Source organism: Doryrhamphus excisus, chromosome 18, assembly GCF_030265055.1.
Source record: "Doryrhamphus excisus isolate RoL2022-K1 chromosome 18, RoL_Dexc_1.0, whole genome shotgun sequence".
NCBI lineage: Eukaryota > Metazoa > Chordata > Actinopteri > Syngnathiformes > Syngnathidae > Doryrhamphus > Doryrhamphus excisus.
Genome location: NC_080483.1, coordinates 3,370,263 through 3,397,249, shown reverse-complemented (window position 1 = coordinate 3,397,249; position 26,987 = coordinate 3,370,263). Strand labels below are relative to the sequence as shown.

Below are 26,987 nucleotides of genomic sequence, written 5' to 3'. Positions count from 1 at the left end.
ACGCTTTCCTCTGGTTTAGTAACACCGCGACACTCCCCGGATGTATTTTTTCGCTTTGAGGCTGCCAGACGATCCCTAAAGTTTCTGATGAAATCTCACTCTCGACGGACGGAAACGACTCTTGCGGCGAAACTTTGCTCTAGAAGGCAACTCCAGTCAGTATTCTTGTTAGAAAGAGGACTATAGTTTTGTGGACGACATTAAAACATCCAGTCTTGTGTTGTGGGATTTTTTTGGGAGTAAATCGTCGTTTGTCGGGGGCCCGGACGTTGCCCCGTTGCTAACCTGCTAACGCGCGACGCAGGACTGCTAGCTAACCCGCCTTTTGGACGAAAAAACACATCAACATGGCTCGATTTTTGTCTTCGAAGTCAAGTGTGCTCCGGATATCTACGCTGTCCAGCTCCCCCAATGTCTTCTCCAAGTTGTCGGCTAGAAAGAAGTCCAATCACCGCTCACAGCGAACCACGGCGGAGCTCGACTGGGAAAGCGACGACATTTCTTGGGTTCCTCTGTGTTACAATGGCCGCTGTGCTGTCCAGTCAATGTAAGGACAATGTCTCCGTGGACATACTAGACTTTTTGTTTCTCTCAATGGACATACTAGACTTTTTGTTTCTCTCAAAAGGACGTTTTGGTGCTGCTGTAGCCCGCTTTCGTATGACAGCTGTCACGTTAGCCGCTAACCTGCGATAGCTCACCTTTTCTTGACCCAAAAGTTCAGTATTTGTTTGTAGAGATCATATCTACACCTTGTAGTTCATACAAGATGTTTGGAAACAGGAGTAACGAGGGACAGTTACCGTGCGGGCAGAGCTTGCCTTCTCGTGCCGGCCTCAGTGTAGCCTCCGCCGGCCTTGAGAGTCAGGAAAGTCCGTGGATCGGCCTGCTCTCCGTGTTGTCCAGGCCCGCGCTTTCATTTCTGAACAAATATCTACCGGGCTTCACACGAATCCCCTCTCTGGCCGACGATAGTGATATGAACAGTTATCTGGTTGATGAGCAGGGGAATCTTCTCCGACAGCTGGTAATGCCGCTCAGTCAGAACCAACTTTGTCCCGCCGGCCTGCTGGAGCCGAGGACGGGTACTACTTTGTCCTGGATGAGCGCCGAATCACTTGGAGAAGTCGACATTCACCTCAGCCACCAACCTGAGTCGTCTTCTGGAAACCTCTCCTGGTCCTGTCAGGACCTGAAACCTGGCACAAGGATGGATCAGGTGAGGGGCAGGACTTGGTTGAGCAACTTCTTTGGAGGCGACATGACCCACGCAGTATTGTTGTCCCATTTGTCCCGGGCTGAATTGGGAACAGTGGCAGCCCACGTTAGTCCACAGCTGGACACAAAAGAGTTGTTGTTGCTGGACGAAAACGCTGGAGTCCACAAAGAGGATGCTTCTAAAAATGACCGGGTCCGGAACAGAGGCTGGTCCGCAGTAGACCACCAAGTTAACATCGCTGCGGCTTGCTCTGTGGTGGGTCTGCTAGCTCGGGATCAGGACAATGGCTACTCCAGCTTGGAGGAGGAGCATGCAAACTTGTTGTTGACCTCGCACGCACCACCGGGACCCTCCGACAAGACAGTGGAGGCGCAGTCTGAAGAAACCTTGAAAGAAGGAAGTGAACCTGCTGTGGCGACCCCTCATTGCCAAAACAAGAGCATCGCTTTTATTATGGGCTGTCCCTGCAGTGACGATGACATCAGCAGCCAATCAGATGACGACGACGACGATGATGACGGCTTTGACAGTGAGGGCTCGTCTGGTCTCTCGGACTCCACCGACGAAGACGACGAAGCCTCTGACTCGGATGACCCACTTGATCCGGAGGCGGAGCGTCTCTTCACTTCCCTGTGTGTAAGTCGCGACCCCTACAACCTCCGAAACTTCACCGCCCCGATGCACACGGGCCGCACGCCGCCACGCTCCATTCCCGCCACCTTGCCTCCTTCCTCCACGCAGTCCACCCCGGCCTCCTCCCCCGACCTCACCCCTGCTGCCGTTCTCCCCCTCGCGTCCTCCCCTCCATCGGGGAGCGACACATGGGATGACTCGACATCAGCCAGCGAAGTGGACGAGGCGGAAAGCCTCCGCCTGCTCAACTCCTTCGCCTCGTCGGACCCTTACAGTCTTTTCAACTTCCAGGCCCCCATTGGGAAGGCAGGTTCTGCTCAGACCAGGACATCCACAAAGGCGCCCACTCGGCTCCCACGTCCCAAGGCTCAGTCGCTACCTGTGTCCAAGAAGGAGGAGAATGTGGAGAAACTGGACAGCAGTTTCTCCGAATTTTCCACCTCCTCTGGCCTGACCCCGAGAACTGCCAAAAAGGTTAGTTTAGATGTTTTTACTCTTTCCTAATATATTTAACACTTGTGGCAAAGGGTTGAGATCATCACACCTGCTGGTGTGGGTGGGACCACTCTAGCCAATCATAGACGAGTCCTGCTGTGGAGCTTTGTTGCCTCCTGGTGGACTCTTAAAGAACAGCATTTATTCTGAAACCCTTCCACTTCCTGTGCCAGGTGCGCTTCTCTGACCGCGTCGAGGAGTTCTTTGCCAGCTGTGGCGAGGAGGAAGAGGACCGCAAGGGTCCATGGGAGGAGCTCGCGCGGGACCGGTGTCGCTTCCTGCGGCGCTGTCAGGAGGTGGAGCTTAGCATCGCCTACTGCCTGCAGCCGCGGCACCGCCGCCTGGCGTACCGCCGCCTCGTAGGCCACGACGCCTGAGAACACACGCGGCCTCATGAGTTTGTTTGCCTGCTTCCATGGCACGACCTTTGAACTTTGCATGTGGCAGCAAGTTAGCACCTTGGCCAGCCCGCCCCTCCCCACCCGATGACCATTTCTCATTCATTTCAACTTTGACCTTTCTTTTCATTGTTTCTCGAAAGCCAAAGTGGACGTCCCATGTTGGGGAAGGGGGGTGGGGGTTAGGCTTGCTCAGTCACATGACTCATGGGTCATTAATAGTATTGAAATCGTATTAAAACACAAGATGTTTGTATTTTACATACAGTGTATATGTATCCATATATACTGTGGGTATGTACAGTATATGTAAACATATTTTTAAAGTGATTTAGCTTGAAAGTGTGGCTGTCAGCTGCTAACCTTTGACCCTGTGTACTATTTTGGTTTGCCTGTCAGACAGGAAGTAAGACTCGTCAGGTGACTTTCAAAGGAAAAGGACTCCGGTGTTAATTCAAAAAGCTTTTATTTTTGTAAGGCATCATCTTCCTGTGTGTGATGTTTTGCTGATAAAATAAATATTACACGACAGCCTGAAGCTTTAGTTATTTTGTGATGTCGCTCCTCAGCAGGAGCTCAGCAGACGGTGATGCAGGTAAAACTACTGCAGGCCATGTTCTCCTAATGACTGCCTCCCGGCTGTTTGTCTCATTTATTTAGGCAACGCTTGGCAGGTGAAAGTCCATGCGTCCCTGTGGACCCATCCTCTAGCGCCACCAGCAGGTCTCGCAGGTACTTGATGTAGCTGATGGCAGCTCGCAGCGTCTCCACTTTGCTGAGCCTCCTGATGGTGCTGCAGCCTGGCAGGTGCTGCCTCAGCCTGGCATAGCCTGCATTCACACACTTCACCCTCATCCGCTCACGCTTGTTGCGCGTCTGGACAAAGGCGGCGTCCGTGGGATGGCCCAGGACCTCCATAGGACACCTGAGGGTTTCCAGGTGCTGGTGGAGGCTGCTCAAGAAGGGAAAGAGGACAGGGGGCGGGGCCCTCAGAGGCCCTTTGGAGAGGTTCATGCTTGCTTGGGAGGCTGGTGTTCTCGCAGTGCCCAGCAGGGGGAGACATTCGACTGTCTCAACTCGGACAAGTTAGAAGGAACGTCTGCAGTACAGTAACGTTACATAACTACATCATATACTGTATGCTAATAACCTAATAGTTGTGTGCGAGCTGTCTTTTCACTTACCTGCTGTTGTGTTGGAGTTTGGCTCCTGAAGGAAGCTTGCAGGGGTTACCTGCTTATGCCAGTAGAGACTCCGTCCCCTTCCGTGTGTGTGTGTGTGTGTGTTTGTGTGAGTGTTAACATCTCGACTCAACAATGCACCCTCGACGTCATCCACTTCCTGGTGACACATTTTACACATCAAACATGCAAATTACTGTTTGTGTGTGTTTCTACACACACACACACACACACACACTTCCTGTGTCAGCCTCTCACCTGCTCACATACTGTTTATACACACACACACACACACACACACACACACACAGGTACACACACACGGGTAACCTGAGCTGCTGTGTAAATGTTTCAGTGGCAAACATTACAGTCATTCATTTTCTACTGCTTTTCCTCACGAGGGTTGTGGGGGTGCTGGAGCCTATCCCAGCTGTCTTGGGGCGAGAGGCGGGGTACACCCTGGACTGGTGGCCAGCCAATCACAGGGCACATATAGACAAACAACCATTCACACTCACATTCATACCTATGGACAATTTGGAGTCGCCAATTAACCTAGCATGTTTTTGGAATGTAGGAGGAAACCGGAGTACCCGGAGAAAACCCACGCATGCACGGGGAAAACATGCAAACTCCACTAGTCTCCTAGCTGTGAGGTCTGCGCGCAAACCACTAGACCACCGTGCAGCACAAACATCACATATCAAGTTTTAACTTCTTTGAAGCAAAAGCAGACTGATCTTGTTTATTTCATATTTTCTACTGTACAAAGGTGTCACAACCTAAAATAATTGTACAAAATCAAAGATCAGCAGTAATGAAACATGTTATTGTTCCATAATTCCATATACATGACTATTTTATTAGGACAGTCTGATGTGATTAGAAATGTAAAAAGTCGACGGAAAAAATCTCACAAACACAAGCGTGTGCTTTGGAAGACGTGCACGCCGCTCTTTACATTCACAGTTCAGTGCAGAGTGGACGGTGGGGGGGGGCATGGCCAAGCCGTCAATCATTCCATGTATGGGTACTTCCACTCAGAGAGCGGAATGTGCGTTTCCTTGACAACCTGAGGCGACGTCCAGCGGAGGACATAGTGTGGACCGCCGGGTTTGTCGTTGGTGCCTGGAAGGGGAGATGCTGTCAGGATCATGTTCGCCACTTAAAAGGGGGCGGGGTCTCACCTGAAGCCCTGGCGCCCCCAAACGGTTGCTGGGCCACAATGGAGCCGGTGGATTTGTCGTTGATGTAGAAGTTTCCGGCGGCGTTCCTCAGGACTTTGGAGGCCTCGTCGACGACGCTCCTGCGGTCACGTGTCGAGAGGTGAAATGTCGGTGGGCGTCACGGCTGCCACGAGCGGGCTTACCTGTCCAGAGCGAAGACGGCCCCCGTGAGCGCGTACGGGGAAGTGCTGTCAATCAACCGTAGGACATCCTTGTAGTCATCATCAGGGTAGACGTAAACAGACAGGACTGGTCCAAAGATCTCCTGAGGCACACAAAGACGTGAGGAGGAAGCAAAGCGGGATGTCACGGCACGGGACAAGACTGGACCTCCTCCATGATGGCGTCCAGGGGGTCTTTGGTCCGGATCACAGTGGGCTCCACAAAGTAGCCTTTGGAGTCATCACAGTTGCCCCCGGCGATTATTTCTAAGTTGGGGGAGGTCTTGGCCTGGTCCAACCAGGTCTTGATGCGTCTGAAGGACTGCGGGAGCAGACGGTTCATGAGCACACATACGTGAGAGATGTACGTGCAAAGATGGCGGCGGCACCTTGTGGTCGATGACTGCAGAGAAGAAGGTGCTAAAGTCTTCTACGGGCTGAAGAAGAAGTAGAGGTTAGAAGATTGTGGTCCACCTGCAGCAGCACCTTGAAGACGACACTCACGTCTCCCACTCGGACTTCTTTGAGGACGTCCACAAGCTTCTGTTGGACCTGCGGCCACAGGCTCTGTGGGATGTACATCCTGGAGCACGCCGAACACTTCTGCCCGCCGTACTCAAACGCAGAGCGGACGGTCCCGTTCACTACGCTTCGCACGTCTGCAGAATTGTGCACAAAATGGAAGTTCTTGCCGCCGCACTCTGAGAACGAGAAGAAGATGACATGAGAAAAGTCCATCAAATGTATTTTAAAAGTCATTCTCACCTCCTGCCAGTCGAGGGAAGCTTCTGTAGATGTCCAGGTTCTGTGCCACTTGCTTCCACAGCCGCTTGAAGGTTCTGCAAAGGTCCAAACGTCAGTTCTGAACCGCGCAGACACAGCGCCCTGCATGGTCCTTACGGAACGCTGCCAGTGAAGTTGATTCCTGCCAGATGCTCGGATGCCGTCACGGCATCTCCAAACACGGGGCCGTCGGCTGGAAGGAACTGGATGATGTTGGGAGGAAGGCCGCACTCCCTCAGGATCTTGTAGACGGCGTAGCTGGCAGACATGGCGGTGTCGCTGGGCTTCCACAGGACCACGTTTCCCTGCGGGAGGTCAACGCCTGAGCCACAAACTCATTGTGTTTGACGATAACCCTCCCGGGAGACTCACCATCACGGACGGCGTTCCCGCCAGATTCCCACCTATCGCAGTGAAGTTGAATGGCGCCACTGCGGCGATGAAGCCCTGGCAAAGAAAAAGATGTGTAATCGAACCCGACAGGCGGCACTATACACATGCAGTACCTCCAAACCGCGATAGAGGGCTGTGTTGACGCTTCCTTCAGCGTCCAGCGGCTGCTGCGCTTCCAGCTCCACGGCGTGCTTGGCGTTGAATCGGAAAAAGTCGATGAGCTCGGCGGCCGCATCTATCTCCGCCTGCATCACCGTTTTGCCCTGGAAGCCCCGAACACACGCTCAACGACTGTGACGCTAACTAGCTTAGCATCTTCTGCTTACCTGTCCGACCATGGTCTTGGCGAGGACTTCCGCTCGCTTGGGTCCGCTGATGACATCAGCTGCCTTCAAGAGAACCTGAGCTCGGTCCTGGACGGGTTTCAGATCCCACTCTCTCCGCGCCGCCAGCGACGCCACGATGGCTTTGTTGATCAGCTCCTGCACGCACGCCAATTAATGACGTCGCAGCGGCGCTCGATACAAACTATGTGGCTCACCTTGTCGGCGTAGCAGAACTTGGCCACCTTGTGAGCGTGATCGAACGGCTGCAAAGAAACAAACACTCGTTATAGATTCCACTGGTGATCCCAGCAGGAGATGACACACTCACACATAGCTGGTATCTGATGTCGCTAGTCCACACGTGCTCATCTCCAACCACGCAGGGAATCTCCTCAGTGTTTGTCTTCACACGCTCCAGCGCCTGACAACGAATTAGTTAATTCATGTTCAGGATGAGCTGGAGCCTATCCCAGGAAAGACATGCAGGAGTAGGAACCTGGAGAAGTTTGGTCCTTTCCACGCTTCCTTGTTTGAAGGCAAGGATGGGCTCATTCTTCACAGACAGCGTCGCACACGCAGACGTTTTCAACCTGAAAACACAACACGGGCTCTTATTTTGAAAGCTTCCCGCATGTTAATTCCACACTAACAAGCAGGGGAGGTGAAGAGGTTGTCTAGACGAGTCCAACACGTGGTGTCTCAGCGGTGAATGTTAAAAAGTGACTGTGAACCTTCACCTTTTATCTTCATGACTTATTAACTTGCTTTGTCGACTTTGTCAAAGACAAACTCAAGGTCGCCGTGTAGCTGCTTGTCCACGTGTCTCACTGTCTGATGTGTCCCAATGGGTTTTTATATAATGTCCCAGTGTGACTCACGGACGTGCTGAGAAAGTCAACAAACATGTTGAAGACACATTCCGTTTGGAACAACGATATCACACGATAATAAAATTATTCATCACAATATAAAAGATGAAGGTCGCAAACTACACTGTCTCTTGGGAAAGCTAATTATCTTAGCTAATTAACACTGACTGTTGGAACCGGCCAGCACCTGTCAGTTGGCCACGAGTGGTCCAAGTACGTCATGTGACCCATAAAAGGTAAACAAATATCTCCTTAAGACATATTAACGTTTATTTAGTCAGAGGCAACAAGCCCTGTCCAGTGAATGACCTCATTAGGCTAATTAAGTGTTGAATATTGGTCAAAGTATTACCATACAGTGTAGCATATTAGCATACATGTGTACCGCTAACAAGCTAGCATGTCTGGCTCACGTCAAACTAAGTTAGCATTAGCTCGCTTCCAGCAGAGGTGACCGTGCTTCTCCGGTCCACTTAGTTCGGTGTCACGGTACCACCTACCCCCTCCACGACAGCCGCGCCGCTGCTGACACGCGCAGCATGTTTCCCGTCCAGCACCAGGACACAAATAAAGCAGGAAGAAAGGAAACACCCTTAAAGACGTCAAAAAATGAAGACAGAAAACCCTCCCCTGGTTAACCACCGATGGTACGGCCTCAGAATACTTGACGACTGTTTGGACTGATACCACCTCCGAGTTGGCCCAGTCCGCCGGGATGCCTTCGAGACTATGACGTAACAGTGGGCGGGTTCCTTCTTGAGTTACATTTCCTGGTCCAACATTAGATTGTGGACGTGATATTTATAATATACTTAGATAGACGCACATTACATACATATAATATTGATTTAAATGTGCTTGGTATGTTTATATGTGCTTGGGGGTGCTTGGTAACACCCACCATGGCATGGTGATCATACCATACAAGTGGTATATCACAGAGGCGGGCTTCATGACTGACCAATCACAGAATCCATTTAAAACTTATGGGCCAATCAAAAATGAGTTGTTTCTAACGTTATACCGATCCGGAAGTTATGTCCAAATGTTAAAGTTATGTTATCCGGCTGTGTGGGTTGCTCTTAATGTCATGTTTCAAAGATTTAGCGCTTTGTTAAGACCACAAGATTCGACAAGCATGTAAATGCAAATGTAACAGGCAATTTGTACATTTCGTGGCAGATATACTTATGGCCCCAATAACAAAAAAAATCTTTAATGGTTTACTTGCTTTCTATCTAAGCTGGGACTGGGAAAATAAACACAGTTGTTCATTTCGCCTTTCGTGAGCTGTCATTTTTGACCCTCATTGAGTGCCGTAGCTTCAGAGGCGTTGATAAGACTATTGTGGTTGAAATCAACCTGCACACGTCTGTCATTCGGATTAAATCAACAAAACAAGAGGAAACTACTGACACTGGGCTGGATAGGCGAAACAGGACAAAGTGGTGAGTTTCACTGTCAAAAGTGTGATGTTGGTGTTTGGTGACGCGAGCTTCCTTGCTAGCTAGCTAACGGCAGCTAGCCTGCTAGCTAGAAGCTACATTGAAGAAGAAAGACGCTACAGAGGAGATACGTCGATTTTGTTGGTGTGTCTCTTAAACTGTCATCAACCGTCATTTCTATGTGAGTCCAGAAGATATATCAGGCCAGGTGAGCTCAAGGCATTCCTTCACGCTTAATTAGAACCACTAAGTGGTTTTTCTTGTAGTTAAATGTCAAACGTCACTAAGTCAAATGAGCAGAATATCACATGCAAAAAGAGATTCATTTGAAGGTAATGATGACGATGAAAAAAATGGGATTTCTTGCTTAGAATGGAGGTCGCGATTTTTTGTGAGTGTGTATATACACACACCACGTTCAGAGCATTGTGCTTACATAAAAATAATCACAATTTAATGATGGTAATACAAACTCTTCAGGGTTGCAGACAGCGACAAAAATCACACTATGCAATTTTGATAATACAAATGGTGGGTTGTGACTTAATGACCAATATGGGTCCCAGGTTGAGGCTTCTAACGGTCTGCTGCTGTTCATGGGACGTCCTATATAATAATAATAAAAAAAAGGAAATAATCCATCACATCAAAAACATGTCAGGCTCACTCACTGGACAGTACAGTCATCCATGTGATTATTTTGTGCAGCCGACTGTGTAATCATGTTTGCTTTGTAGTGGTTGTGAGGGTCAGCTGACTCCTAGCAGGCAGCATGAGCTCCAAAGGTGGCGGGACCGCTCTGAGCCGCCGCAACTATCGACTGTCATCAGACACGGACAAGCCGAGATCTACCGGTGAGTGCGGACGTTGTTGACACCGCCTGCAGCCTCATCGTGCCTCATTTCTTTTTTTTTTTCATCCGTCAGGTATTGTGAACGAGAAGCTGCTGAGTGACTATTTGCATCATGTCTTTCCTTCCGGAAAGCAAGGACCTGCTCTGGCCTCCCTCAGGTATCTTCCTGAAATCACCGCCAGGCTTTACTGTACAATGAAATGAGGACGTCGCTTTTATTGTTGTTTTTCTAGCCCCTTTCATACAGAAATGTGAAAACAAATCAGTGAAAAGTGCATCTTGCACTTCACGTTTTGAGCTTCACGCTATTTCCTTTCACGCAGCCTCTCTTACGATTGGGATATGACCTCTGAAACCCGGCACATTGTCAGTGTGGGTGCCCTTCACACAGAACAAGATTACTGGCTAGCAGAGGCAGCATGAAAGAGGCTCAAGTTCGTCAGTGTGCTGACGTCCATTCGCCAGCCTCATGTTACCGACACTTCTATTCATAGACACACACACACATAAACAGACGTTGTTTGGAACAAAATGGTGTCTTGAGCTGTGTTTGAAAGCGCATAATTACCTATTACTCATACTAACTCTTTGAGTATGCATTGTGTCTACACTGGCAGTATGCGAGAAGTTCCCGGATGCATACTGCATTGCATTCGCCAGAAATGTTGACTATGTATCATCAGCTTACTACTCACACTCAAATTACCCAGGATGCAACGCGACGTGATGTCACCGAGAAAGAAAAAAAATATTGGCTGAACACTGAGCAGCAGGATGTATTACGAGTTGGTTGTCTTCTTGTTTTCAAAGTAAAAGCAGTGATTTATCACTATGTTTTTTTTGTGTATGAGAAAAGTAAGGGGTGTTTTAATTTTTGAAAATAACCTAAAGTGCGTTGTTCACTTTAGCTAGCTTAAATTTAGCTGAATTCGTCCGAATGAAATTGTAAACGGTTGGTATTTGGACAAATAAATGGAACCCTTGGGATCTAAACGGCCAAAAAAACATCTCTGTAAAGTGATGTATTTAAAGAGTTTAGAGCTAAAGTGAAATCAGCTTCAGCCTGTCGATTTCGGCTCAGGTAGGAGTGCAATGCATTGTGGGTTATCATGTAGTACGCTGTAGTGTAAATGCTTTGCCTGCTGTCTGATGGATTGGAGTGTGGATTGTATGGGCATGGAAGTATGTATGTAAGCATGCGGTTTCGAACACAGCCTTGGTGTTGCGATGGTTCCTCATCCCTGGACAGATGTGACAAGAAGATAAAATTTAAAGACCTGGTAGTGGGTTCTCATATGTTCACTTCTCATCTCCAGGAAGTCCTTGGCCTTCCAGGATGTTGGTTCTCACCTGGAAATGTTGTTGTGTGAAGGGGAAAGCGCTGAGGACAGTGCAGGTACGTGTGACTACAAAGAAGAGTGGGAAACAAAACTGTCATTTCAGCTTTGTGAAAAACCTTTTATTTTTATTTTTATTTTTATTTTTATTTTTATTTTTATTTTTATTTTTATTTTTATTTTTATTTTTATTTTTATTTTTATTTTTATCAGCTTCACTCTTTGCTGCGCCTATTCCACTTTTGATGTTTTTTTCACCATGTATTTCCGACTAGTCCGAAATAGTCCTCGTAAATTTTCTTCAGATAATATTTAGACTGTATGTCCATAATATTTACTTTTTCCCCCAACTTAATTTTCCAAAGATTCCAATTTTTTGTTTGTCATAATATTATGACTTAATCAAACAACTTAGTTTTTGTTAAATATTTGAACTCTATGCTACTAAAATGTCATAATTTGTCTTGTGTTATTTTTTAATTTATTCTCATAAGATTGCAGCTTTTTTTCTCTGAATATTTTGACTTTATTCTCGTAAAACTATGTTCTTCTTCTAATATTATGCCTTTTAATCCCGTAACATTTCGCCTTCATTCAATATTATAACCTATTATATATATATATTATACTATATTTGGAATAATATTTGTTCTTTAATATTTCAACTTGATGCTATTAAAATGAATTTATTTTTCCTCAAAATATTAGAGCGTTATTCTGATAAAATTTTGAATTTGAATTTGTCCAATAAAATGACTGCTGATTTGTCAACTTTTGTTAATTTTTTTTTCCTTGTTAAATTATACTCTTAGAATGTTCTGTGGGCCGAAATAAAATAAATTCATGGGCCATAAATGTCCCTCAGGCCGCAGTTTGGATCCCCCTGGTATTAAATGTAAATATGCTTAATGAAGTGACATGTGGGCTGCACGGCGGTCGAGTGGTTAGCGCGCAGCCCTCACAGCTTCCAGCTTCTTCCAACCTCCTCACAGAGACCAGGGTTCAATTCCACCCTCGGCCATCTCTGTGTGGAGTTTGCATGTTCTCCCCGTGGATGCGTGGGTTTTCTCCGGGTACTCCGGTTTCCTCCCACATTCCAATGAGTGTGAATGGTTGTTTGTCTATATGTGAAGGTACATTGCTGATATCTTCCCCGTCTTGTCCAGACCAGCCCGTAGAAGGTCGTCTGGGTCCCCAGCCGGTGGTTCTGGACCACACCAGTGGCTTCGAGGGTCTTCTATTTGTAGATGACGACCTACTGGGGGTATGACACCACTTTTTTTTTCTTCTTCTTGGTCGCCGATGTTCAACGTCTTCTCCTCAACCTCAGGTGATCGGGCACAGTAACTTCAGCTCCATCCGAGCCACCACCTGCGTTTACAAAGGTAAGCCTCTTCTGACATGCTGATCCGTGTTAGGATGGAGGGAGGACCGCTGTGATTGGCTGGCCACCAGTCCACGGTGTACCCCACCTCTCGCTCAAAGTCAGCTGGGATAGGCTCCAGCATAGACAATGGATGGATTTTTTAGTTTAGTTTGAGTTTATTCTAGGATTTTTTTTCCTTAAATCCATTTTGTTTTACTATTTTGAATTGATTATTGTAAAATTAGAGCTGTTTTTTATTAACTATTTTGTCATACATTTCTTTCTTGTGATTAGGAATTTATTTCAATATATATATTTTTTTACTTTATTCTCTCACAACATAAGGTTTTCTGCAAACAAATGTTACAAAATTGTTTACAAATATTTCAACTTTTATTCATTTATTTATTTATATAAATGTATGTATTTTATTTATGTATTTTTATATTTATTTATTTTGTATTTATTTTTTGAATGTGCTGCCAACGGGCCGAAACAACAACAACAAAAAAACAGCCACAGGCCGCAGGTAGCACTGAGTAAATAAAGTGCAATTCAAATGTTGACAATGCTATCAGCAACTTTGTGATTAAATCAACAGTTCGGTTTGACATGTTCTTCTAGTTGTTGAAAAAAGTTAAATAAATATTGCTATTTACAAATAACCATTGCAGACACAGTGGCGGCGGCGACAAATTTTCCGCCCTCCAAAATTTTCAAGAATACAAATACAAAGAGGTGAAGCAAACCCTGCGGTCTTGGACACACGAGTCGTGTTTTGATGACTGTGATGACGATCGTAGCTCGTAGCTTGCCCGTCAATAGACTACACGTATCATACAGGTGCCAGCGAGGCAGACCAGCGACTCTGGTGCATGCTTACCAAAATAAAAATATTTTAAATCGTTTTCAAATTATTTCTGGTTAATATGTCCATCAATAATAGGTGATATATGTATCTATATATTTACAATATATTACTTAAAATAGTTTTCAAGTAAAAAAAAAAAAACATAAAAAAAAATATGGCGGCTTTTATTTTGTAGTGGCATAGCGCCACAACCCTGTGTGGGAACTCGGGAACTGAAGCCCCCTCCCTCCCATTTATGAGACGGCGCTCTTACTCTCAGCTCGCTGCGACGGATGAGCGATCATGTGATGCTTTATTTGTATTGTACGGACACTTCCTGTCGTGTGGCATCTGCAGGGAAATGGGCGTACGAGGTGCTGATATCCTCCCAGGGTCTCATGCAGATCGGATGGTGCACGCTCAGCTGTCGCTTCAACCAGGAGGTGAGTCGCCCTCGCCCTGGGGGGGTTGGAATCTTTTGCCGAGCCTCCGCAGGCAGTGTCCCTGATGCTGTGACTTTCTCTCAGGAGGGCGTAGGCGACACCCCCGATTCTTACGCCTACGACGGGAACAGAGTGCGTAAGTGGAACGTGACCACCACCAACTACGGGAAGGTGAGCCCACATGAAGCCAACATAGTGGGGGGGGGGGGCATGTGACTGTTGTTGATGCTCGTTTGTGTGGTCTCAGTCGTGGGCGGCGGGGGACATTGTCAGCTGTCTCATCGACCTGGACGAAGCCACCATCACCTTCTGCCTGTGAGTGACTCCACCCCCTCGCTCATACCAGTCCACCGCCACAGACAAAGATTGTGGCAGCGAGATCAACACCTTCAACACTGCGTTCCACAGCTAAAAAGGCTTTCTTCCCAGGAACGGCCAGTCTCTGGGCACAGCCTTCAGCGACATCAAGATGGGTCCCGGCGTGGCGTACTTTCCCGCCATCAGCCTCTCCTTCAAGGAGTCGGTGGCGTTCAACTTCGGAAGCCGACCTCTCAGATATCCTGCGGTGGAAAAACAGCATTCTGTATTTGCCCTGTGACCTGCTTTGTCCTTAATGTATTGCACGTATCCCGTGGAAGGCTACCTGCCCCTGCAGGACCCCCCCACTGCTGACTTGATAAAAGCTCACAAGCTCCTGGGCTACATCAAGAACGTCCTGTCCACCACTATCGATACTCAGGTGGGATCATGTTGCATCCCAGACACCAGAGCTGGTGGTCTTCAGACTAAATCTGGTGTTTTCTTGCAGGAGGAGCGTCTGCTGGAGAAGGATTGTTCCCTTTGGAGGCTGCACGGAGAACCAACAGTCCTCATCACGTTGGCTCACATCTTCAACCACTTTGCTCCTCTCATGGTCAGCAGCTCTTCTTAGATGCTTTCATTGTTCTCCGACATATTTACCAAACCCATTTTCCTTCTGGATCCAGTGTAAAGTTTACCTGGTGGAGGATGTCCTCATGAACTTCCTGCTGGGGATTCTGGAGGGTGGAGGTTCTGTGGATGAACACCCGCTCATACAACAGCTGCTGGATCTCTTCTGGCTCCTCATGGAGGTAAAAACCCATGGTGTCATGTGACATCAGCATCACTGTGAGCGTTGTGTTTGTATGTAGGACTACGAGGTGAACGAGTGTCTGAAGCAGCTGATGATGTCATTGTTGAGGGCCTACCGCTTCTCCCCCATCATCCCTGACCTGGGCTTCCAGGTAGGACGTGGCTGTGAACGTGGCCGGTGTTTGTTGTGTGTTGTGTGTGTGTTCACACGCTTCCTGTTTGCGCTTTCAGATCCACTACCTGCGTCTGACCACTGCCATCCTGCGCCACGAGAAGTCCAGGAAGTACCTGCTCAGCAACGTCTTATATCCTTTCCGAGAAGATCACGCCGCCGTCACGTGATCCCTCACTTCCACCTTCCTTAACACGACTTCACATTCGACGTGCTGCGCTCCGTCGTCTTCTTTTACATCAAGACGCCGCTCAGAGTGAAGGAGGCGGGGCTAGAGGAGCTCATCCCCACCACCTGGTGGCCAACGCACTTTGATAAGGAGGTAACAAACTATTTGGCCAAAACATCAGAGATGCTTCATATTGACCTTTCCTACCGATAGCCAATATTCATTACCGATACTGAGATAGGAGACCAGGGTTCAATTCCACCCTCGGCCATCTCATGCGTGGGTTTTCTCCGGGCACTCCGGTTTCCTCCGACATTCCAAAAACATGCTAATTAGGTTAATTGGCGACTCCATATTGTCAATAGGTATGAATGTGAGTGTGAATGGTTGTTTGTCTATATGTGCCCTGTGATTGGCTGGCCACCAGTCCAGGGTGTACCCCGCCTCTCGCTCGAAGACAGCTGGGATAGGCTGTAGAAAATGAATGAATAAATGAATGACTGACAGGTGACTGACAGGGTAGGTGCGCCACGGCGACGCCTCGCCAACGGGCTACTTCGGAATTTTCATGAGCAGCGCAGTGTGGCGCAGCGAGGCGCAGTGTGGCGCACCCATGCTGCTATTCATCCCTCCCACTGACACAACTGGCAGAGGGAGGAGAAAAGGCATGGGAGGATTTTAACATTATCATTCCTGTTTTTCCCTTTCAGGGCAAAGACGAGCGGGAGCCCAAAGATGAAAGCTCTGATGAGCGTTTGAGGCGGCGAGCTTACGAGCGAGGGTGTCAGAGGCTGAAAAAGAGAATAGAAGGTGTGAGCCTCTTTCCTTATTCGTCGGAACAAGAAGAAATGCGGCTTTTGATGAGCTCTTTGTCTCCTCCTAGTGGTGGAGGAGCTGCAGGTGCAGATCCTCAGGCTGCTGCTCAACAACAAGGACAAAACTACGGTAGGTGCACCTTTCATTTGTCATTGTCTGTGCTGCTGGCATCTCTTCCACAATATATGATCTTGCATGACCTTGCTCGCCAGGTAGCTGACTGCTAGCACGTTACAACAAGTCCATACCTGTTATGTTAAATATTTTCTAGAGTAGGGGTCTCAAACTCAATTTACTTGGGGGCCACTGGAGCTCGGGTCTGGACGAGACTGGGCCGCATCAGGTTTTCCAAAAAAACGCATTCATTAAAAACAATTTTTTTTTTAAACTTCGCTTTGGTTCCAATTTTCACTTAAGAAACCACATATAGTTGGTGGGTAGACAAATAATTTTTTTCAGATTAAAATGAACAAAGCATTATTAGAGCCCTGTAGACATGACAAAACACGACTATAGTCACATTTATACTCTTTTTATTTACAACATATTGCGCAACTGCAGGGTCTTGAGACACATGCTAACTCGCAAACTAGAGAGCTAGCAACCTAAACGGTAGCCTTCAAGTTATTTCCTTTAAACTTAAATAGCCAAAAATTTACCACTTCCACATGGATAGGGAGGATAACTATTAACAGTTATTTAACCTTTAACATGAACATTAATCAAACGTAATAATTTTTTCTGGGTACATGATACCATACAGCATCCATATCAACCTTGCGCGGGCCGCACTAACATTAAACTTTCATATCAAGGCGTGGGCCTCAAACGAGTGTCCTGCGGGCCGCGTGTTTGAGACCTCTGTTCTAGAGTGTTTCGGATGCTCCAATCAGAGTTTTAAGCTAAGTCAGATGATACCAATCACATGGATTAACTGTATATTTTTCATTTTTATTTATAATGGGTGTTATTGGTTGGGGGTGCCATATAAAGGGCAAACATAATTCCAAGGACCTCCAACTGACAGGGGGCCCCACCGTTGTTTGTTATTCATGAGGCCCAGAATTCCTGGCACCCCGCTATCGGATATATGATCCGAACAAAGACAAAAACTGATTTTATTTCTTTGTTCCAGAGAACATTTATTGCTCAGGAAATCAGTGGTCATTTTCTGTTATTAGCTGTATATCAACAAAAAACAGTGTACTTTTTCCTTTGGGAAGCCCAAGTAGACACTAGATGGCAGTAAAAGCACATTCTTTGACTCATGTCATTAGCGTGGGGGTTTTTGTCATTCATCAGTTCCAGAAGGACAGACGAAAACTGAAACCGAATCAATTGATTCCCTTCAGATATCATTTGGGTTCAGCTAACCAGAAATGTGAACACAAAACACATTTTGTAGAGAATATTCCAATATGTGTTCCCCTTTATTGAAGAGTTGCTGGTAAACAGGGTGAGGAGGGATTGATATTATATGTTTCTTCTATTTTATTCCCCATAAAATGAATCATTTGAAAAATAAATAAAATAATAATAATAATAATTAAAAAACAAATGAAAAATGAAAACATTTTTTTTCAACTGTTTTGACTTAATTCTTGTGAAATTACAACAGTTCCTTCTATTTCTTTTACAACTACTACAACAGCAACTATTTTCCGGATCCTTTTTTTTCCATTTTCTTCTTGTATTTTTTACTTTATTCTCATAATTACAAATTTTAAAATTTTTATTTTAATAATCATCATAATAAATCTCATAACTTTCCCCACAACCTAATTTCCCCAAAATTACAACTTCATTTTTTGTTTTTTTATTTATTAGGACTTTTCAATGTTTGACGTTTTTTTATAATTTGATAAATATTTTATTCCTAATTTTTGTCCCATATTATTATGACTTTATTCCTACAATATGTTTCTCGGCATATTAACTTTTCCCCAACCCAATTTTCCAACACCTACAACTTTATTCATTGTATGTTTCTTGTAATATTATTTTTTCTCTTACAACGCATATTATAATATTTTAACTCTTTTAAAATGACCATATTTTTTTATTTCCTAAACCCACAGTAACGCTGAAGTTTAAAAAAAAAAATCATAGTTGTCCCTCTTTTGTGGCGGTTAATTACTTTCAGACCCGACCGGGATAAGGGAATTTTCACAAAGTACGCTTCAATATTAATAAATATAATATTTTTATAGTTACAGCATAGAAAACTAATGGATGTCTTTCTAAATCTTCTTTGTTTACCATTATTAGACCCCCATAGACATGACATAACACCCCTATAGTCACCCCTATAGATCACTACTGGGACATGGTATTAGACCAGGGGGCCCCAAACTTTTTCCAGTGAGGGCCACATGACTTTTCTTTCCTCTGAAGGGGGGCCAGGGTCAGGCTCGTATGTTTGTTTATGTTCTATGACTGGGGCAAAGTGTGGTTGTAGTCACGTCACAATAGGTTACCATTTCCAGTTCTATGACAGAAAAATGTACATGCTTTATTGTTCAGGGGGCCGGGTCAAATTTGGAAGTGGGCCATATCCGGCCCCCGGGCCTTAGTTTGGGGACCACTGTATTAGACATTAGCATGCTAGTGAGCTAAGTCCAATTTATTTACTGTGTTGTAAACTTTTTTTGTAAAAAGGTTTCAAAACGGGACGGACAAAATAACAAACATACCAATTCCACACCGATTGGGAGGAGAACTTATTTTCAGTCTATCATGTTGGACACGCCGTGGCTGACATCATGCAGCGTCTTGTCTCAATAATGGAACATTACTGACCCCTAGCGGTCAGAATATTACAGATGCCGTTGTATTGCAAGATTTTTTGGACTATTAAAACGCCGTAGTCACCCACAAAACAGCAATTGTTTATTAATACATTTTTTTAAAGACACAATAGAGCGAAGTAAAGTAGCGGTAATTGAACCACGATACCAGGAAATTAACAGGAAACTATTAAAAAGTCCGGGTTAACAAAAAGTATTTTGATGTATTTTAGGAGTTCATGAGGTCAACAATTTCATATATTGTATATTCCAGGAGAAAGATAGGTCATGGATGTGGAAGTCTACACATCTTTCATGCAGTATACCTGTGTGTGTGTGTGTGTGTGTGTGTGTTCGCCACAGGGCCAAGCGTCACGCTACATTTTCCTCAACAAGTTCCGCAAGTTCTTGCAAGAGAATGCCAGCAACAGAGGGGTAAGAGGAGCACTCCAAGGTCACACTCGTTATCAATGAAGGTCATTCAAGTCATTTCTGTGGGACCTTGATATGATGAATCCTGTATAAAAACATGTGTGTGTGTTTGTGTGTGTGGGTAGCATCCTACAGCTCTCTGCCCTCCAGAGTACATGGTGTGTTTCCTGCACCGCCTCATCACGGCCGTGCGAGCCTGCTGGGATGAAAGCAGCAGGAAGTGCCCGGGCAGCATCAACAGTGACGGTACAGAAGCCTCCTTTTAAATCCACACATATCCTCCATGTTGTCCAACCACCTATGTGTGTGAGGACCTCACCATGAGCAGAGGACAACAGGCTGTGTGCTCGAGCTGCTCCTGCATGTTAATAAAGTTGTCGTCTCTCATTTCCACTTCCTGCTCTAGTGGCCTACGTCCCACCCCAGCTCTTCTATAACGGGAAGGTGGACTACTTTGACCTGCAGAGGCTGGGGGGTCTCCTGTCCCACCTCAAGAAGACACTGAAAGGTCGGTGGAAAGAAATCTTCTGAAGTAGCGCTGAGCTCCACTAGAGGGTGCAGTTGCTGCGTGCACGTGCCGGTGACAGCGACGTGTTACTGCGGTAGTTCTGCTAATGTGGCGTTTGTGGAGGTTTTATGGCTGCGGCGGTTGCGGTGATGTCACACTGAGGAAGTGAGCCGCCATTGCGTGTGTCTTTCCTGTTCATTCAGAGACCACTTGCAGCAATTGCGTTTGGATGACTGCATTATTGTGATGATGATGATTATGATTACGACGGAGGGTAAAGCAGTGAAGTCGTGATCGCGATTCCGTCCGTTCTTCATCATCCTCTCGTTGAAGATGTTCTCCCTCCCTGGCGTCTCATCAGTGTTGGCGTGCTGGCTGTAGGAATGGGCTCTTGATTAACATCTCGTTGTTAAGCGTGTAAATCAGCGGCCCCTTCATCACCGAGCGGCGCTCGGGACCTGCTTATAACGTAGCCTGACCTCGGTTATTGATTAGCCCACTAATCAGTTTGATTGAACGCCGCACGGCTCGTCAACAGGCAGGACCTTGATGAGCTGCCTAACGAGCGCAGGTTTATTGTTTTGAGTGTGATCAGGCAGCCAATCGGGCCAACTGTCCGTCATCACGTCCGCGTGGAGCACCTCACAGTTCAGCGCCAGAAAAGGCCAAGGGGACAATAAATACCAGCTGACAGTCTCAGCCTCTCGTTGCGACTTAAGTTAATGCCTCGCCATGTCTGCCATGTTGTCTTCCTCCAGATGATTTGGCGAGTAAAGCCAACATCATCATCGACCCCGCAGAGATCCAGGCTACGTCCATGGATGACCTTGATGAAGATGAGGAGAGCGGCGCAGCACAGGTTCCCATCACACCGTCTTTGCTCGAGCCTTGATCGTGCACAGAAAGCCTAATCCTTATCAAAATTATTTATTTATTAAATTTATTTTTATTTATTTATTTATCAAATCTGAAGAAATCATATTGTTATTGTTGTTGTTATAAGTCAACAACCATCTCAAATGCAGTACTTCTGACCTAAATAGATGGTGTACTTACTTCCTGAGTGCACAAAGTGTGAGACAGTAGTAGTGCTGTCCCAAATCCATACACCGTGGGGTCCAAATTACGGCACTGGGGCCAACAACAGCAAAAGCGGAATAAGAATAAGAAACGGAATAAAGTCGAAATATTAAGAGGGAAAACAAGTCAATACTAGAGGAAAGTATCGTCTTTCTAGTCGCATTAAGTTGAAATTGTAATATGCAAAAGTTGAAAACAAAATGGAAAAAAATATGTGTGTGTATATATATATATATATATATATATATATATATATATATATATATGTATATGTGTGTGTGTGTGTGTGTATATATATATATATATATATATATATATATATATATATATATATATATATATATATATAAGTCAAACTATTAAGAGAAAAAAGTAATATTATCAGGAAAGTAATGTCATTCTGGTAGTATTAAGTTGAAATATTAAAGAAACAACATTTCAAATTGTAATACGAAAAAGTTGAAAAAAAACATTGTGAAAAAAGTTATTTCATTAATTCATTCATTTTCTACCGCTTTTCCTCACGAGGGTCGCGGGGGTGCTGGAGCCTGTCCCAGCTGTCTTCGGGCGAGAGGCGGGGTACACCCTGGACTGGTGGCCAGCCAATCACAGGGCACATATAGACAAACAACCATTCACACTCACATTCATACCTATGGACAATTTGGAGTCGCCAATTAACCTAGCATGTTTTTGGAATGTGGGAGGAAACCGGAGTACCCGGAGAAAACCCACGCATGCACGGGGAGAACATGCAAACTCCACACAGAGATGGCCGAGGGTGGAATTGAACCCTGGTCTCCTAGCTGTGACGTCTGCGCACTAACCACTCGACCGAAAGTTATATATAAAGTGAAAATATTCAAAGAAAATTTCACAAGAGAAAAGGTCCAATTTTACATAAACAAACTCGTAATATGAGGAAAAATAGTAGCTTATAATATCAATATTAAAGAAAAAATCAACATTTTGTTGAAGTCTTAATTTGAGAAACAAAACCAAATAAAGTTGTCATTTTTGGATAATAGTTTGGGGGAGTCATAATATTACAAAAAGGAAGTTGTAAGTTTTTTTTTTTTTTTAATATATGTAACTTAGCCTATCTTCCAAAATATCCATGGCATCCTTTCATTTTTCCAGAGTTTTTGCAGAAATAGCCATCTTCTCTCATCTTCTCTCTCTTTTTAATGGCCGATTTCGACCACTCAAAGGAGTGTCATCACCATTTTTTGATTGCCCCATCGAATATCTGCCATCTTTCCCCCCCCCCACGTCTTCTCTAGACATTACAATTGAGTGCATCCCATAATCCCTCCATCTGGTACTTTTACAATCAGTAACTGTTACATTTGTTCACTTCCTGCTTTCCATAATACAGTTTGTTTTTTGTTTTTTTTAATAATGTACCTCGTACCAAAGTACAAGGTGATATGAGCATCCAATGCCATAATGGGTACCATAGTAAGTGTCAATATAGTGATATATATAGCACATCATGACTGGTTCAAGACTCTTCATCCTTGTATTTAGCAAACATCAACTGCTTGTATTGTTTCTTGAATTGGCTCATCGTTGTGCATTGTTTGATTTCCTTACTCAGTCCATTCCATAGTTTGATTCCACATACTGAAATGCTATGGCTAGCATAACGTAGTCCTAGCATAGAAGTGTTTCAAATGTACTTCTTCCCTGAGATCATATTTCTCCTCTCTTGTAGAGAAGTATTGGATGATATTTTTCAGTAATTGGTTATTTTTAGCCTTATGCATTATTTTAGCTGTTTGAAGATGAACTATATCAGCAAGTTGAAGTATTTGTGATTTTAGAAATAAGGAGTTAGTATGTTCTCTGTAGGCGGCATTATGAATTATCCTTACTTACCTTTTTTGCAGTACATTTAGCGAGTGAAGATTGCTTTTATAGTTATTAGCCCATATTTCCACACAATAAGTAAGATATGGTAGAACCAGACTATTGAGAGTGGTTAGTATCCATCACGCAGCATCTTCGTGTTTTCATTGTCTTGTTGCCTCCTCCCAACCACCAGAGGCCGTTTGGCGCGGTGGCGATGGGCGGAGCTCTAGCGAGACCCAGCTGGCTGAGCTCGCCCACCCTGGGTCGAGCCAATCGCTTCCTCAGCACGGCCGCCGTCAGCCTCATGACACCCAGGCGACCCCTCAGCCAACCCGAGAAGGTCAAAGTTCGCACCCTTGCTGTGGAGCAGCGCACCGAGGAGGACAGTGAGTCATTTGACGTGAAGCCATAGCGGCAGCACGCTGCTGTGGCGTCAGTATTCATTCATTATCACCACTTCCTGTCTAGACAGGAAGCTAACAAACAAAGATGCCTTCTAATGAACCAACAATCACGCTTCTCCTCTTTGTCTCCTTTGTCTCCCGACTCAAGTTGAGGGTAGCCATGGTAACGACGGCTTGTTGCTTGGGCGACCTCTGGAAGAGTCGGATCAGCCAATGGCGGACAAGTCCCTGCTGGAGATCATTGATGGCGTTGTGATGATGTACAACCTGAGTGTCCATCAGCAGCTGGGGAAGGTGTGCTGCTTTCTTTCGTCTTCACTGCTTCGTGGTAGATGAATAATTCATGATAACAATAATAATACATTCTTTACAGAGCATGCATTTAGCTAGCCCTTTCCGGCTTCCAAGTGAATTTGCACGCTCACGGTATCGCACGCGTAACCTGCACATCAGCCAGGATATGAAACGAGAAGGTTCATGGTGCATATTTCATTATTGGATCCATGAGCCCAGCAAACTTGTGCTAACCGACTATCTCCTCGATAACGAAAAGGCGGCATTCTATTGATGTTGTTGCGGAAAGAATATGTTCCGACAATACCAATCTTGGCAAAATACCGTATTTTCTGGACTACAAGTGGCTCCGAAGTATAAGTCGCACAAAGCCAAAAATGCATAATTCGGTATAAAAACATACATAAGTCGCACTGGAGTTGTATTTTTTGGGGGTAATTTATTTTACAAACGACTTCACCAAAATAGACATTACATCCTCTTGGAAGGCAAGTTCTAACAATAAATGAATAGTGAATAGATGTAAAATATGCTAACACAATGGTTATTCAGCTACACAAAAAATAAACATGAACAGAAATGGTGTCCAGTGTTTATGTAACATTAGCAGCTTTTTCATTTAGAAGTCGATCTGGAGTATAAGTCGCAGGAACAGCCAACCTATGGAAAAAAAGTGCAACTTATAGTAATCTGCGTTTTGCAGCGTAGAAAAGAACAAGTTTTTATTTTCCTTAAGTAGGTCCCCTATTAGGCTTTTTCTACTTTTCTGACCTATAAATGTAGTTAGAATGTTTTGTTGTTGTGTTAAACCATGCCAAAGTTTTAGATAATGAGGTTTGCACATTTGGAAGTGAGCACTGAAAGAAGTTTGGGATGGCTCAAAACACTCGGTTTCAAAAGGCGTGGTCAAATTTCCCCTTTATGATGTCACAAAGGGGCAGACTTCCTTATATGGGTGTGTCTGTAAGCCACATAAGCGCTTCACCCTCCCAAAGCTCTGCTCCTCTGTTTACGTCAATTCCTAAAGACGCCACCATCAGGCACAAGTGGTTGGAGTTCCTGATTCCCTATCAGCAAAAGAAAACTCTCACAAGCTATTTTTGTTATTATATTTGTCCAAAGTAGTTGTATTGGTGGTCAAGTGTTTAGCGCGCAAACCTCACAGCTAGGAGACCAGGGTTCAATTCCATGTTCAATTTGTCCATGTCCAATTCAATTTGCATGTTCTCCCCGTGCATTCGTGGGTTTTCTCCGGGTACTCCGGTTTCCTCCCACATTCCAAAAACATGCTAGGTTAATTGGCCACTCCAAATTGTCATCTCATCGAGCACCCTGTCGAAAAGTACTCACAGTACTTGGTCGTGACATAAAAAAAGGCAAAAAAAAAAAAAAAGAAGCTACAGACGAAAGTTAATTTGTACTGTCAAATGGTTAAAATTTTTAATCAAATTAATCTATTTTCAAATTAATTAATCATGATTAATCACCACTTGCCACTCATGTGTGACATTTTTTGCTATATGAAATGGAGAAAGATAAATAAAATTACACAATTATATTTATTTGGGGGTGGCACGGCGGTCGAGTGGTTAGCGCGCAGACCTCAGCTAGGAGACTAGGGTTCAATTCCACCCTCGGCCATCTCTGTGTGGAGTCTTCATGTTCTCCCCGTGTGTGTGGGGGTTTTCTCCGGGTACTCCGGTTTCCTCCCACATTCCAAAAACATGCTAGGTTAATTGGTGACTCCAAATTGTCCATAGGTATGAATGTGAGTGTGAATGGTTGTTTGTCTATATGTGCCCTGTGATTGGCTGGCTGGCGACCAGTCCAGGGTGTACCCCGCCTCTCGCCCGAAGACAGCTGGGATAGGCTCCAAGCACCCCCGCGACCCTCGTTAGGAAAAAGCGGTACAAAATTAATGGATCAATGAACTGAAGAAACAAGGGGGGGGGTCTTAATTATTTTTCCCGTGTCTATAAATATGAAAGGTTATATGAATATCATATTATATGAGTAGTTATATTCATGTGATATCAATATGAGCATTTGTGATATAAATGGGAGCGGTCATATATGAATATGTTATTATGAGCAGCTTTATGAATATCAATATGATACATCAATTACATCAACTTGATGAACATGATCGGTTATAATATAAATATAAGCATTTAATATGATAAACATATAAACCAGTTAGGAATATATACATCACATATGAGCAGTTATGTGAGTGATATATATATATATATATATGTATATCACTCACATAACTGCTCATATGTGATGTATATATTATATATATATTAGTGGTTAAAAGAATATGGGTGGTTTGAGAGCATCGTATCGATAATAAAAGTGAGGGATGTTACCCGCGGATTAGTTGCAGCTCCAGCTGACCGATCTGGATTCGGTCGCCATTGTTTACGATGGAACAGGAAGCTAAAAAGCTTGTCAAAGTGTTGTTTTGGCACAGAATTGCAAATCACGCGTCCATGACTGTGTAAAACAGTCATATGGTCGTGTCATCACAGCTGCAGCAGCATTCTGGAGCCACATATCAACTTTGACATGGCTTTGAGTCGTTTTCCTGTGTTTCCATGGCGATATAAAGGCGCTCTTGGCGACCTTGGTGATTTATTTTTGTCCGTGTTTATGTTGGTTCCTCTATTTCCCCGTCTCATCTCTTTCTAATCCCTCCTGCCTTCCCTCTGACAAATTGTCCTCTTGACCTCTTCGATATTGGAACTCCTTTTTTTCCTCATTCCAATCCGCACGGCTGCAGAGGCACAGCCTTTATCCCGCTAGCTTCACCCTGCTGGCAAACCGTGATGTGCTCTCCCTTTTATACAGAGGTGATGACATTGCCGCCTCAAATGGGAAGTTGATGATGCTGGAATAGGAGGTTTGATAGCGCTCACCTATAGCTCCACGCCTCCACATCCTAGATTCACATGTAGAGACATGGCTTTATCATATTTTTTTATACAGAAGCGGTTCTCAATTATTTTCTGCCATGACCCCACTGGAGTGCAGAAATGTTCATTCATTCATTCATTTTCTACCGCTTATCCTCATAAGGGTGGCCGGGGGTGCTGGAGCCTATCCTAGCTGTCTTCGGGCGAGAGGCAGGGTACACCCTGGGCTGGTCGCCAGCCAATCACAGAGCACATATAGACAAACAACCATTCACACTCACATTCATACCTATCGACAATTTGGAGTCGCCAATTAACCTAGCATGTTTTTGGAATGTGGGAGGAAACCGGAGTACCCAGAGAAAACCCATGCATGCACGGGGAGAACATGCAAACTCCAAACAGAGATGGCCGAGGTTGGTGAAAGACAAAATAAGAAGCCAAAAAGTTACCACTTCCACAC

The 26,987-nt window shown here is 45.1% G+C and overlaps 4 protein-coding genes across 6 annotated transcripts in view; 2 read left to right on the top strand and 2 right to left on the bottom strand.

The window, feature by feature from the left end:
• Nucleotides 1-14: 14 nt before the first annotated feature.
• Nucleotides 15-2,846, top strand: LOC131105994 (protein phosphatase 1 regulatory subunit 15B). Its single transcript, XM_058054616.1, has 2 exons — nucleotides 15-2,326; nucleotides 2,521-2,846. The coding sequence occupies exons 1-2, from the start codon at nucleotides 770-772 to the stop codon at nucleotides 2,722-2,724; spliced, it is 1,761 nt and encodes a 586-aa protein (XP_057910599.1). The 5' UTR covers nucleotides 15-769; the 3' UTR covers nucleotides 2,725-2,846.
• A 383-nt stretch (nucleotides 2,847-3,229) lies between these two features.
• LOC131105995 (achaete-scute homolog 5) lies at nucleotides 3,230-4,043 on the bottom strand. The gene is made up of 2 exons (XM_058054617.1): nucleotides 3,930-4,043; nucleotides 3,230-3,844 (listed from the first exon to the last, which is right to left on the bottom strand). The coding sequence occupies exon 2, from the start codon at nucleotides 3,757-3,759 to the stop codon at nucleotides 3,394-3,396; it is 366 nt and encodes a 121-aa protein (XP_057910600.1). The 5' UTR covers nucleotides 3,760-3,844; nucleotides 3,930-4,043; the 3' UTR covers nucleotides 3,230-3,393.
• Nucleotides 4,044-4,647: 604 nt separating this feature from the next.
• aldh4a1 (aldehyde dehydrogenase 4 family, member A1) lies at nucleotides 4,648-8,504 on the bottom strand. Its single transcript, XM_058054460.1, has 15 exons — nucleotides 8,185-8,504; nucleotides 7,312-7,405; nucleotides 7,144-7,236; nucleotides 7,031-7,078; nucleotides 6,816-6,971; nucleotides 6,603-6,752; nucleotides 6,469-6,543; nucleotides 6,214-6,401; nucleotides 6,079-6,152; nucleotides 5,818-6,014; nucleotides 5,703-5,750; nucleotides 5,483-5,635; nucleotides 5,296-5,417; nucleotides 5,114-5,232; nucleotides 4,648-5,054 (listed from the first exon to the last, which is right to left on the bottom strand). Exons 1-15 carry the CDS (start codon nucleotides 8,223-8,225, stop codon nucleotides 4,942-4,944), a joined length of 1,671 nt encoding a protein of 556 aa, XP_057910443.1. The 5' UTR covers nucleotides 8,226-8,504; the 3' UTR covers nucleotides 4,648-4,941.
• LOC131105933 (E3 ubiquitin-protein ligase RNF123) overlaps nucleotides 8,404-26,987 on the top strand; it is a 38,826-nt gene continuing 20,242 nt past the window's right edge. The window contains exons 1-24 of one of the 3 annotated variants that reach the window (XM_058054455.1): nucleotides 8,404-9,337; nucleotides 9,867-9,983; nucleotides 10,056-10,140; nucleotides 11,299-11,378; nucleotides 12,486-12,583; nucleotides 12,650-12,704; nucleotides 13,893-13,978; nucleotides 14,063-14,149; nucleotides 14,226-14,293; nucleotides 14,408-14,533; nucleotides 14,603-14,717; nucleotides 14,787-14,891; nucleotides 14,965-15,090; nucleotides 15,151-15,243; nucleotides 15,323-15,398; nucleotides 15,470-15,585; nucleotides 16,143-16,242; nucleotides 16,316-16,377; nucleotides 19,398-19,469; nucleotides 19,592-19,712; nucleotides 19,873-19,974; nucleotides 20,733-20,833; nucleotides 23,102-23,294; nucleotides 23,461-23,606. In XM_058054455.1, the coding sequence (XP_057910438.1) occupies nucleotides 9,902-9,983; nucleotides 10,056-10,140; nucleotides 11,299-11,378; nucleotides 12,486-12,583; nucleotides 12,650-12,704; nucleotides 13,893-13,978; nucleotides 14,063-14,149; nucleotides 14,226-14,293; nucleotides 14,408-14,533; nucleotides 14,603-14,717; nucleotides 14,787-14,891; nucleotides 14,965-15,090; nucleotides 15,151-15,243; nucleotides 15,323-15,398; nucleotides 15,470-15,585; nucleotides 16,143-16,242; nucleotides 16,316-16,377; nucleotides 19,398-19,469; nucleotides 19,592-19,712; nucleotides 19,873-19,974; nucleotides 20,733-20,833; nucleotides 23,102-23,294; nucleotides 23,461-23,606 (2,295 nt within the window). In that variant the 5' untranslated portion in view covers nucleotides 8,404-9,337; nucleotides 9,867-9,901. The remainder of the gene's footprint in view (nucleotides 9,338-9,866; nucleotides 9,984-10,055; nucleotides 10,141-11,298; nucleotides 11,379-12,485; nucleotides 12,584-12,649; nucleotides 12,705-13,892; nucleotides 13,979-14,062; nucleotides 14,150-14,225; nucleotides 14,294-14,407; nucleotides 14,534-14,602; nucleotides 14,718-14,786; nucleotides 14,892-14,964; nucleotides 15,091-15,150; nucleotides 15,244-15,322; nucleotides 15,399-15,469; nucleotides 15,586-16,142; nucleotides 16,243-16,315; nucleotides 16,378-19,397; nucleotides 19,470-19,591; nucleotides 19,713-19,872; nucleotides 19,975-20,732; nucleotides 20,834-23,101; nucleotides 23,295-23,460; nucleotides 23,607-26,987) is intronic. The other 2 variants (XM_058054453.1, XM_058054456.1) reach the window with 2 other exon arrangements.

Excerpts from the sequence above, each read along its gene's own strand:
- LOC131105994 (XM_058054616.1), top strand. The coding sequence starts at position 770 with ATGTTTGGAAACAGGAGTAACGAGGGACAGTTACCGTGCGGGCAGAGC. Across the intron at positions 2,327-2,520 it reads CCCCGAGAACTGCCAAAAAG|GTGCGCTTCTCTGACCGCGT; the intron begins GTTAGTTTAGAT and ends TTCCTGTGCCAG.
- LOC131105995 (XM_058054617.1), bottom strand. The coding sequence starts at position 3,759 with ATGAACCTCTCCAAAGGGCCTCTGAGGGCCCCGCCCCCTGTCCTCTTT.
- aldh4a1 (XM_058054460.1), bottom strand. The coding sequence starts at position 8,225 with ATGCTGCGCGTGTCAGCAGCGGCGCGGCTGTCGTGGAGGGG. Across the intron at positions 7,406-8,184 it reads GCGCGGCTGTCGTGGAGGGG|GTTGAAAACGTCTGCGTGTG; the intron begins GTAGGTGGTACC and ends TTGTGTTTTCAG. Across the intron at positions 5,751-5,817 it reads AAGAAGTCCGAGTGGGAGAC|CCCGTAGAAGACTTTAGCAC; the intron begins GTGAGTGTCGTC and ends CTTCTTCTTCAG.